General features: G+C 41.5%; 1 protein-coding gene across 2 annotated transcripts in view; it reads right to left on the bottom strand.

The window, feature by feature from the left end:
• Positions 1-8,889: 8,889 nt before the first annotated feature.
• ATPAF1 (ATP synthase mitochondrial F1 complex assembly factor 1) overlaps positions 8,890-20,861 on the bottom strand; it is a 33,509-nt gene continuing 21,537 nt past the window's right edge. The window contains exons 7-9 of one of the 2 annotated variants that reach the window (XM_031008258.3): positions 19,148-19,243; positions 17,024-17,131; positions 8,890-9,815 (exon numbers count right to left, since the gene is read on the bottom strand). In XM_031008258.3, coding sequence (XP_030864118.3) covers positions 9,621-9,815; positions 17,024-17,131; positions 19,148-19,243 — 399 coding nt within the window. In that variant the 3' untranslated portion in view covers positions 8,890-9,620. The remainder of the gene's footprint in view (positions 9,816-17,023; positions 17,132-19,147; positions 19,244-20,861) is intronic. The other variant, XM_031008262.3, reaches the window with a different exon arrangement.

Genomic DNA, 20,861 nt, shown 5'->3' with positions numbered 1-20,861 from the left:
AAAGGAATAATATTACTTTTTAAGGTATTGTTCAAAGATCAAATGAAAGAAACGTAGGCATCTCAGGGAGTCTTTTGGGGGTCACACAACAAGTGAGATTCAGCAAAATACCTCTCTGCTCCCGCTCTTCCCCTGCAAAATTAGTGCTAAAATGTAAGATATGTCTGCTACTTCTTACCTGACCAGAGGCAAGGTCAAAATGGGAGATTGAATGTGGGTTGAAGAAATGAGAGTGCAAGATGGGGATCCATACCATATTGTGAGTGTGGGAACAATAGCAGTAACAAACGTGATGTGGGGTCACAGTGGACCACATATCAAGCAGGACCCAGTAGTGATTGTTTCAAACCATGGCAAATATTTTTTGGGTAAATGAAGATCTTGAGAGGATACCACTAAGCTATGGTTACTGCCATGGCAGATGTAGAAGGGGACCAAGGTAACGTGAATATCACATCTGTTAGGAGGGACATGGGTTCTGGGCAATAGAGTGAAGATTCAAGTCCAGATGTGACGGGAGCACTGGACTGAAACCAGCCAGATGAAATGGGGCTATGTGTGGCGGTCCAAAGGACTAAAGTTCTAGGCAGGAAAAGCAATGTTTGACAACAGATTATGGGAAGATAGCAAGGTGGGAGTAAGGACGAGGGCCAGGAAAGGTGGAGTCAGTGAGATGACTTTAGTAAGTGGCTATGGGGGGAAATGACTTCCAGGTGGGCCATACCAACTCCCAAGGGATGGCCACCCAGAATCCACTCTGATTACCCCACAAGGGCATCTTGGGCTCAACTCCAGGCCCCAACTGTGAGGCAGACACTGGTGACACTGGCTAGTCTGTCCAGATGCAGGTGAGCCAGAGGGTGAGGGGCTGGGGTTTTGGGTAATATAACTAAAGACAGACGGTTCTGCTGAAGAGATGCCAAAGCAACTTGAGAGTTATCTTTGCTTATCAGCAGGAGAGGTGGTTAGGTAGAAAAGTGAAGACTCTCCTGGGAGTTTCCATCTACAGCAGGCAGAAGGAGGTGAGGGTAGTGAGAAGAGGCCAGATTTTGGCTAGGGGTGGGGAAGAACTGGCTCACCCAGAGCTGCCTCAGCATGGTGCAGGTCAGTTAGCAGGTAGAGAGTTCCCAGTCCCCAGGAAGATTTTAAACAGTTGTCCAATGGCTTAGTGGTGCTGTAGAGAGGCCTACAATGGTGGGCGGGAGAATTAGACTAGACCAGGTTTTTTTTTTTCAGTCTTTCTTGAAAACTGTTTTTTCAGATGACAGCTTATGAGAAGCCCAGTAAATAAAACACAGATTCTCTGGTTGAGTTGGGGGTCAGAATCCCAAGGTCCCCATCTCTGGACTTTGGGGATTTCTTGAAGCACAGTTTGAAAACTGGTGACTGGATAGTCTGTAAGGTCTTTTTTTTTTTTTTTTTTTTTGAGATGGAGTCTTGCTCTGTTGCCAGGCTTCGGCTCACTGCAACCTCCGACTCCCTGGCTCAAGCTAGTCTCCTGCCTCAGCCTCTCGAGTAGCTGGGATTATAGGCATGTGCCACCATGCCCAGCTAATTTTTGTATTTTTAGTAGAGACAGGGTTTCACCATGTTGGCCAGGATGGTCTTGATCGCCTGACCTTGTGATCTGCCCACCTTGGCCTCCCAAACTGCTGGGATTACAGGTGTGAGCCACTGCTCTCGGCCGCCCACCCCCCACCCTTTTTTTTTTTGAGACCGAGTCTCACTCTGTTGCCCAGGCTGGAGTGCAGTGGCGCGATCTTGGCTCACTGCAACCTCCGCCTCCTGGGTTCAAGCAGTTCTCCTGCCTCAGCCTCCTGAGTAGCTGGGATTACAGGCCCCTGTCACCATGCCTGGCTAATTTTTGTATTTTTAGTAGAGATGGGGTTTCACCATGTTGGCCACGCTGGTCTCGAACTCCTGACTTCAGGTGATCTGCCCACCTTGTGCTAGAATTACAGGCATGAGCCACCGCGCCCAGCCTGTAAGGTCTTTTTTTTTTTGGAGACGAGTCTCGCTTTATCCCCCAGGTTGGAGTGCAGTGGTGCAATCTCTGCTCACTGCAAGCTCCACCTCCTGGGTTCACGCCATTCTCCTGCCTCAGCCTCCCGAGTAGCTGGGACTACAGGTGCCTGCCACCACGCCTGGCTAATTTTTTGTATTTTTAGTAGAGACGGGGTTTCACCATGTTAGCCAGGATGGTCTTGATCTCCTGACCTCGTGATCTGCCTGCCTCGGCCTCCCAAAGTGCTGGGATTACAGGCGTGAGCCACCAACCCGACCAGGTCTTTTTTAATGTTAAGGTTTGGCAAGGCAAGACGAGAACTTGAAAGTGCCAGCCTGGTACTTAAAATAATTGTTTTGCTCCAAAAGTTTGTTCACATCATCATCTCTCAGTTCTTTCTGCTTACAAACCCTGGACCTGACTGCCTTCTCTGTTGGTCCCTTGGCTTGGTTTTCCATATGTAGCCTCTGCAATAATAGCAAGCAAAATGACCACTGTCTTGGGCTGGGACATAACCACAATGTGTTTGCCAGAGCTGGATCTCACTGTGCAAGCGATGTTTGTAGGCTCAGGTGGTCTGAGTTTAGTGGTCACTCAAACGGAGTTTGTTCAGCATCCACAGAGTATCTTATCCCTCTCTGCCGGGTTTCGTGCTGGACACTTGGAATATAATGTCCAGTAAGATATGATCCCAGTCTCCAAGGGCTATTCATTCTGGTGGGGAAGCCAGCCTTGCAGGGGGGCCATGTGGAGGGGAATAGGTCTCAGGGAAGGCTTCTCATAGGGATACTACAGTGAAGCTTTGAATTAACTTAAGGAGGAATGGGCATTTGAAGCAGGCAAATGTATTAGAAAAGAGCAGAACAGAGGTAGGAAGAGCACAATGTGTTTAGGGAACTGCAAGTTATCCAGAATGGCTGGAGCCAAAGGAGTAGGTAGGAGAGGCACAAAATGAGCCTGGAAAAGACACCATGCACTGGATCCTGAAGCTCCTGTGAGCTGATCTAAAAGGACTTTGTCCAGAAAGCCCTAGGGAACCTGTAATGATTCATAAGTGGTTTGAACCAATTTTTCTTGTAGATATTCCAGTTCCTAAAGCCTGAAGAGCTTAGAAGTAGCCCTGTTCAAGTGAATGTGAAGAATGAGCCTGCTCAGTGGACATTACAAATGATCCTATTAAGTGTGGAGCATGGACACACTTATTATTATTCCTGGGTTGGCTCCTGATGCAGACAGCAACCTTGAAGTCATCTCTTCCCTTTCTGTGCTCCTACTCTCCCTTTTAGCAGAACAAGGATAAAGATGTTGTTATCAACCTGTCACATCAGAAGAATTGACAAGACCAAAGTTCTCCAAAGGAAGTCCTCCCTAGTTAGAACATGATGTCTTGCAAAATTGTCTGGAGGAATCAGAGGTATATAATGCATGCATTTTGTTCTTTAGTTACCAGCAAGAAAATTGGGAGACATGTTTCTCAGGGCTGGTTCCAGAGCCAACCATGACTTACTTTTTTTTTTTTTTTTTGAGACAGGGTCTCATTCTGTCACCCAGGCTGGAGTGCAGTGGCACAATCTGGGCTCACGGCAACCTCCACCTCCCAGGTTCAAGTGATTCTCATACCTCAGCCTGAGTAGCTGGGATTACAGGTGTGTGCCACCACATCCAGCTAATTTTTGTATTTTTAGTAGAGAGGGGGTTTCGTTATGTTGAGCAGGCTGGTCTCTAACTCCTGGTCTCAAGCGATCGGCCCACCTTGGCCTCCCAAAGTGTTGGGATTACAGGCATGAGCCACTGTGCCTGGCTGGTTGCTCTCTTTTCTGAGCTGGAGTTGGGGCATGAGGGTACAAGGAGAGAGCAGCACATGTCACTGACCAGCAGGTTCCTGCCAACCTCATAGGGTTGGTAGGATTGAGATAATCCATGTAAGGGCTTAGCACAGTGCCTGGTATATGGTTAGCCCTTAGTAAATGTTAGTGGTTATTGTTAATGTGTATATAGTCAAGTGTTGCTTAACAATGGAGACTACATTGAGAAATGTATCATTAGGTGATTTGGTTGTTGTGCAAACATCATAGGATGTATTTATACAAACCTAGATGGTATATAGCCTATTGCTCCTAGGCTGCAAACCTGTACAGCATGTTACTGTGCTGAATACTGTGGACACTGTAATATAAGGGTAAATACTTATCTATCATATCTAAACATAGAAAAGGTACAGTAAAAATACAGTATAAGATAAAAAATGATATTGCTGTATAGGACACTTACAATGAATGGAGCCTGCAGGACTGGAAGTTGTTCTGGATGAGTCAGTGAGTGAGTTCTGAGTGAATATGAAGACTGAGGAGGACATTACTGTACACTACAGTAGGCTTTATAAACACTGTACACTAAATTTATAAAAATATTTTTCTTTTTTCAATAACCTTAGCTTACTGTAACTTTTTAACTTTATAAACTTTTTAATTTTTAAAACTTTTTGACTATTTTATAATTACACTTAGCTTAAAACACACTGTATAGCTGTATAAAATATTTTCTATCTTTATTCTGTAAGCTTTTTTCTTTAAAAAATTTTATTTTTTACTTTTTAAACGTTTTGGTTAAAAGCTAAGACACAAACATGTACATTAGCCTAGGCCTACACAGGGTCAGGATCATCAACATTACTGACTTCCACCTGCACATCTTGTCCCACTGGAAGGTCTTCAGGGGCAATAACACACATGGAGCTGTCCTCTCCTATAAGAACAATGCCCTCTTCTGGAATAACTCCTGAGAGACCTGCCTGAGGCTGTTTTACAATTGACTTAGTATTTTTTATACATAGAAGGAGCACACTCTAAATAATACAGTAAATACATAAACCAGTAATAGTCATTTACTATCAAGCATTATGTACTGTACATAGTTTTATGCACTATACCTTTTTATTTTTTGAGATAGGGTCTTGCTCTGTCGCCCAGGCCGGAATGCAGTAGTGTGATCCCAGCTCACTGTAGCCTCAACCTCCCGGGCTCAAGTGATCCTCCCACCTTAGCCTCCTGAGTAGCTGGGACTACAGGCGTGCACCACCATGCTCAGTTAATTTTTAAATTTTTTTTGTAGAGACAAAGTCTCGCTATGCTGTCCAGGCTGGTCTTGAACTTCTAAACTCAAGGGATCCACCTGCCTCGGCCTTCCAAAGTGCTGGGATTACAGGCGTGAGCCACCGTACCCGGCCCCTATACACTATACTTTTATACGACTTGAAGTAGTAGATTTACACCAGCATCACCACAAACACATAATGCACTGTGCTATAACATTACCACAGCTATGATGTCACTAGGCAATAGGAATTTTTCAGCTCCATTATAATCTTATGGGACCACAGTTGCATATGCAATCTAACTTGACCAAAACATTGTTATGTAGTATGTGACTGTAGCTTGGGAGGCCAGCACTGAACCCACAGTACCTCTTGTCTATTGCAAGAAACATATAGCCTTTGAGACTTTAACACTGTCTACCTGTTATTCCCCATTAAGCCATAAGTGCTTCATGGGTGGGTACCAGAGTCTGGCAAGCTTTGCATCCTCCATAGCATGCGGGGGGAGTTCCTTAACTCTCTTTGCCCCTTCTGAGACGGCATTGATCAGTTTGTCTTGTATTGTAATCATTCATGTCAGGTCATGCCGCTGAACTGTAGGCTCCTAAAGGGTAGATACTGAATCTTTATATTTGTCCAGAAACAAGCATTCCTAGCTTGGCTCTGCTCCAGGGCGTTAACACTTGCTGTTCTCTTTACCTGGTTCTCTTTCCCCAGCTCATGTATCAGCTGCCACTGCTGCAGAGATGCCTCTCCTGACCGTTAAGTTATTGCCTCCACTCCATAGTCTAAAATATTATTTTTAAATTTTCATAGCACTACCAGTATGTAAAATAATTTTATTGAGTTACTTGTCCTCTTTACAAGAATATAAACTACATGAGAACAGGAGCCTTATTTGCCAAGTTCATTGCTATATTATCCAGTTTTTTATAACAGTGCTTGGCAAAAAGGTGCTCAATAAGTGTGAATGAATGCTGACTCAATGCCAAATCAAATGACTAGGAAGTGGGCATTAGTACCTCTTCTCCAAGACTGAACAAAAGGTCAGTATGGAGAGTGCAAAGCAAAACATGTGGCTCCAGCTTCCAAACTGGTTGGAGAAGAAGTACCAGTATGAACATCCGAGAACTAGACAAAGCAAACTATAATCAAGTGTAGGTGTGAGGCACTGAATCAGAGGCAAGAGAGAAACAGGCAGTGGCTAAAACAGAGCTTGCGAGCAGGAATCATACTCTACTCATCTTTCTGTGTCCAGCACTTAACATAGTGGCTGCAGAATAGATGCTCTGTGAGCAGCTGTTAAGTTGTACTGTGTAATGGTCCACCAAGGTAATGCCAGTGGATTAGGTGAGGTACAGAGACTGTGTATAACTTGGTATCTTGGTTTGCAAATATTTCTACTCAACAAATTCTCGATCTATGTGTATTAAGAGATTCTTTTAAATCTAGAGTATTTACATGCAGGTACATACACAAGACAATGTTTTGGTTGAAATCCATATTACCTATTTATTCAACAAAAAACTGAGTATCTTCTACGGTCCAGGCCATGTCCTTGGCACTGCGAACAGAGATAAGTCCTGGCCCTCAAGGAGCTCACAGTCTAGTGGGGGAAAAAAGACACAAGAATAAATAAATATAATCTATTTGGAGTTTGCAAAGGGGGCCACTATGGGAGACAAAGAACAGAGGAACCTAAATATCCTATAGTTAGCATCCACAGGAAAGAAAGACCTGGCAATGTACATTTTTGTAAAGAATAGATAAGGCAGTGGTTCTCAAAGTGTGGCTGGCTAATTACCTACATCAGAATCATTTGGAGCACATATTAACAAGTAGATTCCCAGTACCTTCTGCACATATTCTTGATTTAGTACATGTGTGGAGGGGTGGTGTACGGTTGAGGCCTGAGAATCTGCATTTTAAAAGCACTTTAGGTGATGCTACTGCATCTTAAAGTTTCAGAACTGATGAGATAAAGTTTGTTCTTTTAACTGGAATAAAGAATGATCTACACATCTGAAATGCTAACTTGTATTAGTCTTTAATGAGGGGCAAGGGAAATAGAGAAAAGGATGGTAGTTGATATTTTCTACTGTAGTGAAGTTAATTTAATTCTCACAATAATCCTATGAGGTAGATATTATTATCCCTATTTTAGATGGAAAAAAACCCCCAAAATTAGATAGTTTAAGCAATTTGTTCAACAGTATAGAGCTAATGAATAGCAACACTAACATATGAACCCAGATTCACTTAACTCTAAAGCCTGTCCACTTTCTATAACACCATGCTAGCACCAGGGGACAAATTTACTGATTAAATGGTACAATTTTCTTTGAGTTCTTTGCCAGATCTTTCTAGGTAAATAAGTATAAAGAACAGCTACGTGGTACTTTAGTCATGCCCCACATATTTATCCATGGACACATCCTACTTGGCAGTTGGGGACTGAGGACAAATCCAGGAGGAATGATTAAAACGAATGGCCATTTCTTACTCCTTTTTCCATCATTTCCTCACCCGCTGGTGGAGGTGTAACAATGTACTATGTATGGCTAATAACTGGGTCCATCTGGAAAGACAAGCAAACATAACTGGATACCAATAAAAACAACCCCATCTGATGTCAAAAATTCTTGGGACCCAAAACATTCAGAAGGTCAGAAGGCATTCAATAAAAATGGCAGGGCAGATAAGACTCAAGTTTCTCAAAAGATAAACTGCCAGGACCAGAAGCAGGTCCAGAATTTACATTAGTTAACAGCTCAACCTTTAGAGAAATAGTGAAAGGATAGCAGCTTCCCCAGTTTAAAAAAATACTATCTGTCTCTCTCAATACATAGACTCAAAGGTGCAACAAAATAGACACGGCTCAGAGAATAGTGGGATGTCCATCCTATTTAAAGAGCTTAGGGACAGGCCCAACCTATAAAAATTCTTCTGGAAGGAAGAAAACACACACACACAAACTGCAAATACTGCTTAAATTCCCACTCACCACATTCAGTGTCATATAACCAGATCTTAGGCAGGAGCAGCAGAGTGGAGCACGTTAGATCAATAAAGAAATGTCAGGCCAGGCATGGTGGCTCACACCTGTAATCCCGGCACTTTGGGAGGCCAAGGTGGTGGATCACTTGAGGCCAGGAGTTCGAGACCAGCCTGGCCAACAAAGTGAAACCCTGTCTCTACAACAATACAAAAATAAGCCAGGTATGGTGGCATGCGCCTGTAATCCTAGCTCCTCAGGAGGCTGAGGCAGCAGAATCACTTGAACCAGGGAGGTAGAGGTTGCAGCGAGCTGAGATCACACTACTGTACTCCAGCCTGGGCAAGACAGAGCAAGACTTCATCTCAGGAAAAAAAGAAAGAGAAAGAAATGCCATGGTAAAGGCAGCTGACAACAATACTGGGGGCCTTGGGTTCAGAAGGCTGGTGTGTAACCACCGTCCTTTCCTATCACTGAGCTTGGAGCCACAACACTGACACTACAAATGAAAGATGGGTTTCCAGCTCTGGAGAACAACTTTCTTATTTCTGGCATTCCAAACAATTTTTCAGTCCCAAGATGAGTTTTGATAAAATCAGCCCATAGCCCTGACACTATGGACAGTATATAACTCAGATTTCATTATTTTGTATAACAAACATTGTAAGCCAGACTTAAAAAAAAAATTATTGCTATATTTTCCCCACATCCAATCTGGGAACATTTGCTTTCGTCCACTTTTTTGTATCATGTTTAGAGTTGTTTTTAAAAAAATCATGCAAACCAGGATTCATCTTCTCCTTACAAAAGAATTTTATTTATACCGCACTGATTCATTCCTTCAAACACATAGCCTCTAACAGGTGGAGTTAGAAAAGCGGGTGCCACAAACTATGGTTTAATAGTATGCAGGCCCTGTACCTGTTTATCTAACTATACCTGAAATTTGCTGATACCCCAAGCCAGCTACCTACACTAAAGGCATCTCTGGGGGGCATCATCTAGATGCAGTCTTTATCCTGATGGGAATATCTGGTTATTCTACAGTTTAAACAGGATGTTTGGCTTATGCTTTTGTTCAGCTGACTGGTGCATGGTAAGCATTAAAGCCCATATCTAACTACAGCAGGTCTTCCAGCTTATTATCCTGTCATGAGTTCATAAAGATGACAAACTCATCATTTGGGAGCTATAAGGTCAAAGTGGCCAGAATGCAACTGCGCTGTTACACTGTGCAAAATCAAGTCAACTGTCTTGTAGGTCCTTGGCTGTCTCTTGTTATAACCTCAAACACTTAAAAAAGGAAACCTCAAGTATGCTGAGATAATTATCAGAATGTTCAGGTACCTTTGTTCCTGAATATCAAGTAATAGGGCTCATCTCTGTGACTGTTTGCGACAAGCACATAGGGCAACTCATTACCAACTGCTCATTATAAATGCTGAGCTCTTGAGTTCCTGAGGAGGGGGTGGGCTCTAGACTATCGAGGGCTGAGTCAACTAGGTGAAGGGCCAACCTGTACAGTTCTAAGTCTTATTTTGGTTCTGGGCACATTTCAGTTCTGCTCCAAGTCCGCTTTGCTCCAATTCAGCGATGACAGACATATATTTGAACTCATTTGGTCTGAGGTTAAAGGTCTCCACTAACCCGTAGGTCTCTTTCCGATCAGTAGCGTAGAAGAGCTGAACTTGGTTGGCGATGCACTGTGCCTCAGCAACATTCTGTAAGGTAAAAAGAATAATGAGGTCCTTTCTTGCACAGAGCCACAAAGCTCTTGTCTGAGTTGTGTGGTGGGTGGGGGCCCTCGCCCAGGAGTCACCACTTCCAGAAAGTTTCCTTAACTTCTTGACGTCCTAGTTTTGGTTAGGTGCCCCTTCTCTGTGTACCAAATCATCCTGTGCTTACCACTGTCATAATATTTATCACACTGTATTGTATTTTTCCTTTTCTTTTTTTGTCTATTTTCCCTAGTACAAATTCCTCAAAGACATAGACCGTGGTTTGTTTTATATCTCTGCAGAGTGACATCTGGTGAATGTTTACTGAATAAATTAATGTACATGTTTACATTATTCCTCTTCATCCAGTTCCCTAATAACTGTTAAATATATTTCAAGGGGGAAATAAGACAGCAATAGTTACCCAGCTCTAAGAACCAGTTTGTGAGTGAGAACTAAGTTCTTGACTAACCAGATATACACTTGAATAAAACCTGTTATGATACTACCTTGGTCAGAAAAGTACTCCCAGAGCCAGCTGTGATGGTTTTAAAATTTGCCCACAAATTTTAAGATACTCCTCCCTTTGATGGAGCCTAATTTCCCTTTCCTTGAGTAAGGGCTATACTCAGTGACTTCCTTCTAACAAGTAGACTATGACAAAATGGCTGGGGGCATTGGTGTGAGTCTGTAGTCCCAGCTACTCAGGAGGCTGAGGTAGGAGGATTGCTTGAGCCTGTCTGGGTAATGTAGTGAGCCCCTTAAAAAAAAAAAAAAGACTATGAAAAAATGAAAAATGATGGAGAATGAGTTCTGCTATCAAGCCATAAAGGTTGTAACTTCTCTCTTGCTAATTTTCTTGCTCTGGGAAAAGTCAGTTGCCATGTAGTGAGGACATTCATGCAGCCCTATGGAGAAACACGACAAAGACATGAGGCCTCTGCCAAGAGCCATGTGAGTGGGGCTGGATGCGGACGCTCAAGCCCAATCAACCTTCGGATGACTATACCCCTAGATAACATCTTGACAGCAACCTTGTGAGACCCTGAGCCAGAACCACTCAGCTAAGCTGCTACTACAGAAACTGCGAGGTAATAAATGTTTGTTGTTTTAAGCCACTAGGTTTTTTATAATTTGTTATGCAGCCATTTATAACTAATACATCAGCAAAGGCCCAGGGAAGAGAAGGGCAGTAGCAGAGAAATGGTGAGCAGTAGCAGAGAAATGGTGAGCAGGCCACCCTACATGACAGAGGCAGAGAAATTAGCCAGATGTGGTGGCATGAGCCTGTAGTCCTAGCTACTCGGGAGGCTGAGGCAGGAGGATCGCTTGAGACCAGGAGTTTGAGGCTGCACTGAGCTATGGTCATGCCAGCACACTCCAGCCTGGGTAACAGAGGAAGACTCTATCTCTAAAAATAAAAATTAAAAAATGACAGAGATGGGGGTTAGAACACGGGCTACACTCTCAAACTTTGCAAAAGAGTCACCTCAGACAACTCTTACTTTTGCTATACATTCTGCAGTTCTAGTTGGTCAGAGGTACTTGTCCATTATCACCATGTTCATATAGCCAAAATTAAACCCCAAAAGGTATGGAAAATTCCCACTAAAAACTTACTGCCAAAAGTGTGCTATGTCTAGCTAGAGAATGATGAAGACGGGTTTATAAATAACATGGGCTGTGCTCCACCTCTATTCCCTCTGTGGGACTTTCAGGACATTTCTCATGAGCAGGCACTAATCTCTGAGACTGCATCTTCAATCAAAAACCTTTTCCCAAAAAGCTGGCTACTTCAAATTAATAGAATTTTAGAGCTAGAAGGGACCTGAGAGATCACCCAGTTCTCATTTAATAGGCTAGGAAACCAAGGCAGATGAGGTTCAGGGATGGGCTCAAGGTCAAGTGGCCAGCCAAGGTCACAGCCAGGACTAGACCTCTAGACTCCCTGGCTGGTATTCCCCCCAGTTCATCCTGCTGTTTCTGGTAGGGCAAGATAATTAAGATTGATGAAGGCCAATAACTACTTCATCCATTTTACCTTTCTTAAATTCACACATGCCTCAAGAGCAAATCTTTTCTGAAGAAAGTGCACTGCTATAATCTGAGGATACTACCACTCTCTCAGCCCCTGGCTACAGGGCCTCTGACATCAACTTTTATCTGAAGCTTGGGGTGGGAAGGTAGGAGTAAGTTCAGCTGTGTTCACCCTACAACACTGCTGTTCAAACTATTCTGTAGAGTCCTAGGGGCTCTGTGGAGGTGCCTCAGGTCCCTTCACCTGTTTTAGCTGTCATATCCTGGGGTTTTACATAGTAAGATTTTGTTTGGATAAAGGGGTCCTCCTACTACTTTAAAAAGAAGTTTGGGCCAGGTGTGGCGGCTCATGCCTATAATCCCAGCACTTTGGGAGGCCAAGGCGGGCGGATCACGAGGTCAGGAGATCAAGACCATCCTGGCTAACACGGTGAAACCCCGTCTCTACTACAAATACAAAAACACAATTAGCTGGGCGTGGTGGTGGGCGCTTGTAGTCCCAGCTACTCGGGAGGCTGAGGCAGGAGAATGGCGTGAACCCGGGAGGCAGAGCTTGCAGTGAGCCGAGATCCAGCCGCTGCAATCCAGCCTTGGTGAAAACAGCAAGACTGTCTCCAAAAAAAAAAAAAAAAGTTTTTGAAGACCACTAGTACGGTGAGTAGGATAGGAAGGTAAGACACAGAGAGAGATGTCTACCTCTCATGGAGGGTTATAGAAAGGCAACCCCCACCAGCCCTTATTCTCCCCCTGCCTTTTATTCTCTTGGCTTTCAACATGAAGCAACAGTCTCCTCGTTTTCCAAGACCCAATAAGATAAACATACTAATTCCCTGTGCTGCTCAATAAAGAGGTATTTTAACAAGTTTGATTCCTCCTCTCTTTCAATTTTCAAATCTACAATCAACACACCAAGTCCTGCCTATTTTATTCCCTACATATTCCTGGGGTCATTCTCTTTCCTCCATCTCTATACCACTGCTGTAGTTCAAGTTTTCACCACTTCTTGTGCAGACTATTGCAACTGACTTCTAAATTATCATACTGACTAGACTTGAACTACATACAAAATGTTTAGGAAGCAAATAATTAAAGTTAATAATTAATAGGCTAGGTCTTAAAATCCATCTCTTTATGGGTTCTTCTCTGTTCAAACCCTTTAATGACTCTTTTCATGCCCTCAGGGTAAAGCCAAATCTCTAAACAAAAACCACCAAACCTTACATATACACACATACACACACACACACACAAGTCATACCAAACTCTTTACAATACTGCAAGTCATTTTATGTCTCTCAGCATTTACTTATGCTATTCCCTCTGTCGGAAACATTTCTCCCCTTCTTTATTAGGCTAAACTCCTTCTGTTTGAAGGTTCAGTCTGGGTGTCATCTCCAGGAAGTATTACTCCCTTTGGGCCAGGGATATCACCCCATTCTCTATCCCTAGAACCTTCTGCATGTCTATCCTAGCACTTACTGCATTTCAATGAACTCATCTATTGACATAGATGTGGAGCCAAATAAAGCTAGGTTTTTAAATATTCCATTAGTTTTTAGCATTAAAGTTAGTTAGTTCAGAAGAAATCTCTAGTTTCCATGTGTTTCTATTCATTTGACATTAATGCTTTACCATAGTTGGAAATACTATGCCTAAAGTGCACAGTTCATGCATGAGTATACAGGGGATCATATATTCACGTTATACTTCTAAGTTTCTCTTCTCTAAGTCATGTACAACAAGTTCTAACATGTCTAGTTCTACACTACATCGGAACCTCACAGTCAAGTTGATTTATACAAGGCAAATATGTATTGTCTTGTATGCTGTCAAATGTTAAAAGGCCAGGAAGCAAATTTTAACAATGATGAGAACTGCGCAGCAGTTTGAGACCACCAGAGTGAGGTGGTAAAAATGGCAAACAGCAGAATGGGCCTCCTCTGACCTCTAGGATCCACTTTTAATATGATTAGATGCTGTGCTTTGCCGAAGACCAGAAAATATAGTACAATCTCTATATTGTCACTCACTCGCATGATCAAATTATTTCCTATCTTTTCAGCTCACTTCCAACTCCCACAACCCATTAGGACTCATAATTCTTACTGTCTCTAACCTCCCTTATATTTTCACTTTCCTCATTACCCAGCTTCCATTCCATGGTCAATAATCATTCCTTTGCATTCACCTTTAACTTCCTTCAGGCCATAGATAATATGTAAATAAATGAATATGGCTGCGTTCTAATAAAACTTGAAATACTATTTTTCTTTAATAATGGTTTTTGTTATTAAATAATTTCTGTATTTCTTTAAGAATAAAGCGTTTTTGGCCCAGCGTGGTGGCTCATGCCTGTAATCCCAGCACTTTGGAAGGCCGAGGTGGGTCGATTACCTGAGGTCAGGAGTTCGAGACCAGCCTGGCCAACATGGTGAAACCTCGTCTCTACTAAAAATACAAAAATTAGCCAGGTGTGGTGGCACATGCCTGTAATCTCAGCTACTCAGGAGGCTGAGGCAGGAGAACTGCTTGAGCCTGGGAGGTGGAGGTTGCAGTGAGCTGAGATTGTGCCACTGCACTCCAGCCTAGCCAACACGGCGAGACTCTGTCTCAAAACAAACAAACAAACAAAAAGAGTTTTTCCCCCTAATCATTTAAAGAGGTAGAAAACATTCTTAACTCGTGGGCGTTATAACAACAAGCAGTGGGCTGGACTTGGCCCATAGGCTGTAGTTTGCTGACGCTTGTCCTAGACAACAATTTTGTACTTCCTCTTTTTGACTCAAATGTCCAACATTTTTCCAATCTTGCTTTCAGCTGATGAGAACTTTTCTTTCTTTTCACTGAGCAATCTGTAGGAAACTTATACCACTACCTCTATCCATCTAATTTTATCAGTGGCCTTATACTCTGGCTTCTCTCCTGCTGTCATATTCCTGGTAAAGATCAACCCCTCATTACCAGACTTGCCCACTCAAAAATATCACTTCCCGCTTTCTCCTGTATCATCAACATTTCCCTCTCCACTGGATCTTTATTTTATTTTATTTTATTATTATTATTATTATTTTCTGAGACAGAGTCTGGGTCTGTCGCTCAGGCTGGAGTGCAATGGTGCAATCTCAGCTCACTGCAACCTTTGCTGCTGGGGCTTAAGTGATCCTCCTACCTCAGCCTTCCGAGCAGCTGAGATTACAAGGTGCATGCCACCACGCCTGGCTAATTTTTGTATTTTTTGTAGACACAGGGTTTCACCACGTTGGCCAGGCTGGTCTCAAACTCCTGAGCTCAAGCAATCCACCCACCTTGTTCTCCCAAAATGCTGGGATTACAACCATGAGCTACTGTGCCCAGCCTCAACTGGACCTTTCCCATCAGCATACAAATATGTTTTCTTTCTCATATTTGAAACAAAAGATACCCTTGGGCGCACTTCTCCACCTCCAGCTAATACCCCATTCTCTCCTTCCCTTTACAGAAATGCCCCTTGAAAGAATTTCTATGCTGATTCTTCGGAGTTTCTCTTTCCATCCTCTCTTAAGTCTACTCCAATCACACTTTTATGAAACTGCTCTTATAAGGCCCCCAGTGACTTCCATGTTTGTGAAATCAGTAAATTCTCAGTCCTAATCTCATTTGCTCTAATAAACAAGGGAGATTTGGTGAGTTGAGCAGTCCCTATTCCTTGAAACATTCCATTTTAGCTTCCAGGGCATTCTACCATCTTAATTTTCCTTTTACCTCATGGCCATTCCTTCTTAATCTTTGCTGATGCTTCTTCATCTCTCCAGGGATGGAGACCCCTCGCTCAGTTCTTAGATCTCGTCTCTTCTCTATTTTTACTCACTTCCTTGGTGACTTCATTCAGTCCTATGGTTTTAAGTACAATCTGTATGCTGACAACTCCCATATTTATATCTCCAGCCTGGACTTCTCCCATGAAGTCCAGGCTCATATATCTAATTGCCCACTACTTGGATATCTAATAGGCATCTCAGATTTAATACATCGAAAAGTGAGCTCCTGATTTTCCTGTTAAGCATATTCCTCCTGCAATCTTGCCTATCTCAGTTAATGGCAATTCCATATTCTTGGATAGAATTTTGGCTTTCAGTTGAATGTGATGAATGGAAAGGTTAATGTGGAAGGAAGAATGGGAGAGATGGTACTGAATAGCTTCAAGAATAATAGGGAAGTAGAATCCTCACTGTGTCCTAGGTTTGTGGGTTACTGCTACTGTGAGATATCAGCTGAGTGATATCACTTCTTTCTCCCTATGCAGCTGGTAAGAGAAAGAGAAAAAATAAGTGGGTGCTGTAATGAAGACTGTTAGGGGGAAGTGTCCACTGTTTGGGGACATTCTGAACTTAACCTCTGCCAGATAAAAGGATATGTGACTGAAATGAGCAAGGACTAGACAGACAATGTACAGTAATCACAACACTGCTCCTGGCACCTGGATGTGCAGAGAGAACACAGTGGGCATCATTAACTATCAGCATATGGTCAATGCTCTATCTCAGTGATTCCATCTAGGAGTGGGAAAAGGAGGAAAGAAAAACACTATAAATGATGAATGTTGTATAAATGAACAGTGTGAAGGAAGATAAAATATTGAGAGCTATCCTAGGCTTCAATACAACTCTTCCCTATAATTAAGAAGCCATTTACTTGTCTACAATCTCTTATCTGAAACCCTTAGGGCCTGATGTGTCTTAGATTCAGAATTATTGAATTTTAGAAAGATAACAGGTATAGATACTGTATAACTATATTATGTGACTCCCCATACTCAAACACATTAATATTTCCCTAGTAAAATGCATAATACTCCACACCAAGTGGGATTAGTTATATAAATAGTTTCACATCAGTTTAAAGATTTAGTTACCAAATGAGTTCAAGTTTACATAAGGTTTTGTGACCAAATGAGAACAAAAACATTTTGTTCTCAGAGCCCATGGGTTTCAGAATTGTGAATAAATGATTGAGGATCTGTACTAACTTCAAATTGGAAGATCTTGAGCAAGACAACTTCACTGTCACCTTTAACATAAGTAAGAAACAAGGTATATGTAGCTCTTTGAAATTTTCTCTCTCATGAGCTTTGGCAGAAGAGTAATACCTTCAGTGCCACGAGGTAAATCCAAAGAGTTTTGCAAATTAATTCTTACCAGAAATGTGGAATCCATTTCTGCAGTCATCAGCACTATGCCCTTTTCTTCCTTAAGTTCAGGATAGTGATATAAAATCAGCTGGCTGGCTGCAGCTTCCCCTCGGGTCTGCAAGGTGGAACACTTATCAAGGCTCAATAAGGTACCATCACAACAAACTGCAATTTCAAAGCAATAGACAGTCTAGAGGAAATTTTGGCTCTTAACAGCCCCTTGGGTGGCTAGTGAGTTGGAGGACTGGTATGTGGTGGTAAGGTCAGGCCTGCAAAGGCACAGTGAAACTGACAGTTTGCACAGTGTTATTTGTGTCTTCAACTGGAAAAGGTTTGGCTTTTTTCCCAGAAAATGTTTACAGTAGGCAGTGAATCCATCATTGTGACCATACATTTAAAAACAAAATGGCACAAGCAGCTACCAAATCAAGTTCTAAAGAAAGCAACGTGCCTGTGTAATTGCCACTTTTATGGACTAGTGCATTTCACAGTTGAAATCTACTCCCCTTGGCTGGCTCTGAAGACTGAGCTCTTTTAAGCTGTAGCAGGAGCTGCAGAGTTTGCACATGAGCCAGATTTGTAATGTGCAGCTCTAAAATATAATCTGGGTTGCGGGGGGGTGAAGGGGAGAAGAAGGATGAAAACACCATGATTTTATGAAGAATGATCAGGGCAGTGGTTACTAAATCTCCAGTCTAGACTAGGTAGAGAGGATGGGTTCAAAGCTAAAGCCCCTATATAGCACAGGTGGAAACAACTACATTCAAAAGAAGATTCCTGGACTTTATCTCTAAAATTTCAGCGAGTCTTTTTAATTATAAATATCCAGCTATCACTAGGGTACTTGTAATAGTTCAGCATCTCATTTTTCTTGAACATACTTCTAATGTTACACTGATCATTTTGGTCATCATTCTAATATTATACTAATCACTTTTATTGTAATTATGTTTCTGGATCTTTCTCCTATACCTGAATATTAGCTCCATGAAGGCAGGGACCTTGTCTCACAGATCTCCAAGTCTTAGCACAGTTCCTAACACAATCCCATAATGATTAAGTTCACAGACTTTGAAGTCAGATAACCTGGGCTCAATCCTGGCTCTATCACTTATTAGACAATGTGAACTAACATCTGAGGCCACTTTCTTCTATGTAATTAGAAATAATAACAGTAAATATGGCATATTATGAGGATTAAATGACGTAATGTATATAAAACATGTGGCACATAGTAAGTACATCAAATTGTTGGTTATTAAAGTATGTACTCAATAAAGGGTTGTTAGACATATTACAAAATAGCAAAGTAAAAAGCTGTTCCTTCATTCTATTTTGCATTCTTTACCCCAACTTCAAAGCCAATATAATTCATGCTTGTTTTTTGCCACATTTGGCCTCCAAGTATAGAATGCCAATCCTAGTTATGATTTAAAATATTGACTTTTATTTTAAAAGTTTTAAATGTTTTGAATCTAACTTTTAAATATTATATTTAATTATATTATATATTATATTAATTATATTATATATATAATTATATATATAATTAATTATATATATTAATTATATATATTATAATTATATATAATTAATATATATATAATTAATTATATATATAATTATATATATAATATATATAATTATATTATAATTAATATTGTTTTATTGGAAATAAAGAAATAAAGGAAGAAAGCAAACAAAATAACATTTATTAAACAGAAACTATTCACTTAGCATGTTGGAAGGTGTTGACCTAGTTAATAAAACACATTTAAGACTTGGAGCTTTCCTCAAGGGGCTTCTAGCTTGGGTTAAAAAGATAGCCATCATAACTCAGGCATGTTTGTTAAGTGAGGCACATGCAGTATATACAACTAGAGGTCTGGGGAAGAGACAAAAGAGAACCAGAAGTAGTCAGAGAAGGTGTTTTGGAGTCTTTTCCAATTTCTAGGTATTGAGGAGGGCCTAGAAAACTAGTCCAACACAAAAAGTATGACAATTCATCTGCGCCACAATAATAAATGCTGGGAGTAAGCAGCTATTCTGTGTCCTTGAGCCTCAGCAAGGGTTTCTAGTCCTACCAAGGGGTAGTCCTCTTTCCTCTAGAGGAAGGGCACAAGCCACCTACCTGAATATTTATAAGTGCAGTGAAGTGGAGTTCAGTACCTGTCCATTGTCCTACAAAAAACTCATAACCTTCCCTTCTTGGCAGAGCACATAGAAACTGTGAAAAACAGATATACAAGGAGACAGATGAATAAATGAAATTATTTGCTCTATATCCAACCACCTGTAACATTCATTCCATTTCCTCCATATTTTTTTTTAAAACATTTTTTTATTTTTTTGAGACAGGTTCTCGCTCTGTTGTCCAGGCTGCAGTGCAGGCATGATCACAGCTCACCACAGTCTTGATCTGCTGGGCTCAGGTGATCTTCCCACTCAGCCTCCCAAGTAGCTGGAACTACACGTGTGCACCACTAAGCCTGGCTACTTTCTTTTTTTTTTTTGGTAGAGATGGGGTTTTGCCATGTTGCCCAGGCTGGTCTTGAACTCCCAGGCTCAAGCAATCCGCCTCCCTCAGCCTCCCAAAGTGATGGGATTATAGGCATGAGCCACTGCTCCCAGCCTGAAACATTTTTAATATGTGGCAATAAATACTCATGTACTTATCAATCCATCTAAGAAAGCATCAGAAATACAATTGAGGTTCCCTCTGCATTCCCTTCTAATCCCATCCCAGAGTTAACATCTATCCAGCATTTGGTGTCTATCCTCCTTTTTCATATTTTAATACTTTAATGTATATGTGTATAACTGCAAGTTAAGAAGTAGTAGTTTACAGGCTGGGCATGGTGGCTCACACCTGTAATTCCAGCACTTTGGAAGGCCAAGGTCAGAGGATCACTTGAGTTCAGGAGTTTGAGGCCAACCTGGGCAATATAGTGAGACCCCGTCACTACAAAAAAATAAAAAAAATAGCCGGGTGTGGTGGCATGCGCCTGTTGTCCTAGCTACTCGGGGGCTGAGGCAGGAGGACCGACTGAGCCCAGGAGTTTGAGACCAGCCTGGGCAACATAGTGAGACCCTGTCTTTAGAAAAATTTTTTTTCAAGCAGTAGTTTATATGTTTAAAAACTTAAATCTTATCAAAGTGTGTGTATCCTTTTGTAACTTTTTTACTTCATAGTATGCTTCTGAGATTTATCCATGTTGATATCTATAACTCCGAATTCATAAATATCTCACTGTTGTATGGAATTCTACTGTAGAAGTTTATCACTATTTATCCTTCTCTTGATGGATGTTTCAATTTCTAAACTTTCTAATGCTGCTGAATTAGCTCGTTCCAATTGCTGTAATTACTTCACATTCTATCAGATAAGGCTGATATTGGAGCATGGCTCCAGACTAAACACCAAAAAATAAGTTTTATGCTCAAGATGTTTAGAATGGGGATGAGTAGTAGAGAAAAGAATGGTGCCAGAACAAAACAAAAGTATAAAGCAGCCCAATACACATTAGTCACAAATTATCTTCTTATTGTCAACTACTCAGGCTCCAATTTATTATTATTAGATGAGATAAACTTAGTGCCTACTTGACAGATGATCCCTTGCTAGGGAAAATATTTTTTTTACAGCTTTATTGAGGTATACTTGAAATACAACAAATTGCACATATTTAAAGTACACAATTTGATGAGTGTGACATATGTGTACTGTGAAACCATAACCAAAATCAACAAAATGAACATGGTTATCACTTCCAAGTTTTCTTTGCCCTTTGAAGTTCATACTTCCCTGTCCCTTACTGTCCCTAAGCAACCACTGATTTGCTTTC

Source organism: Gorilla gorilla, chromosome 1 (assembly GCF_029281585.2).
Source record: "Gorilla gorilla gorilla isolate KB3781 chromosome 1, NHGRI_mGorGor1-v2.1_pri, whole genome shotgun sequence".
NCBI lineage: Eukaryota > Metazoa > Chordata > Mammalia > Primates > Hominidae > Gorilla > Gorilla gorilla.
This window is presented reverse-complemented; position numbering and strand designations above follow the sequence as displayed.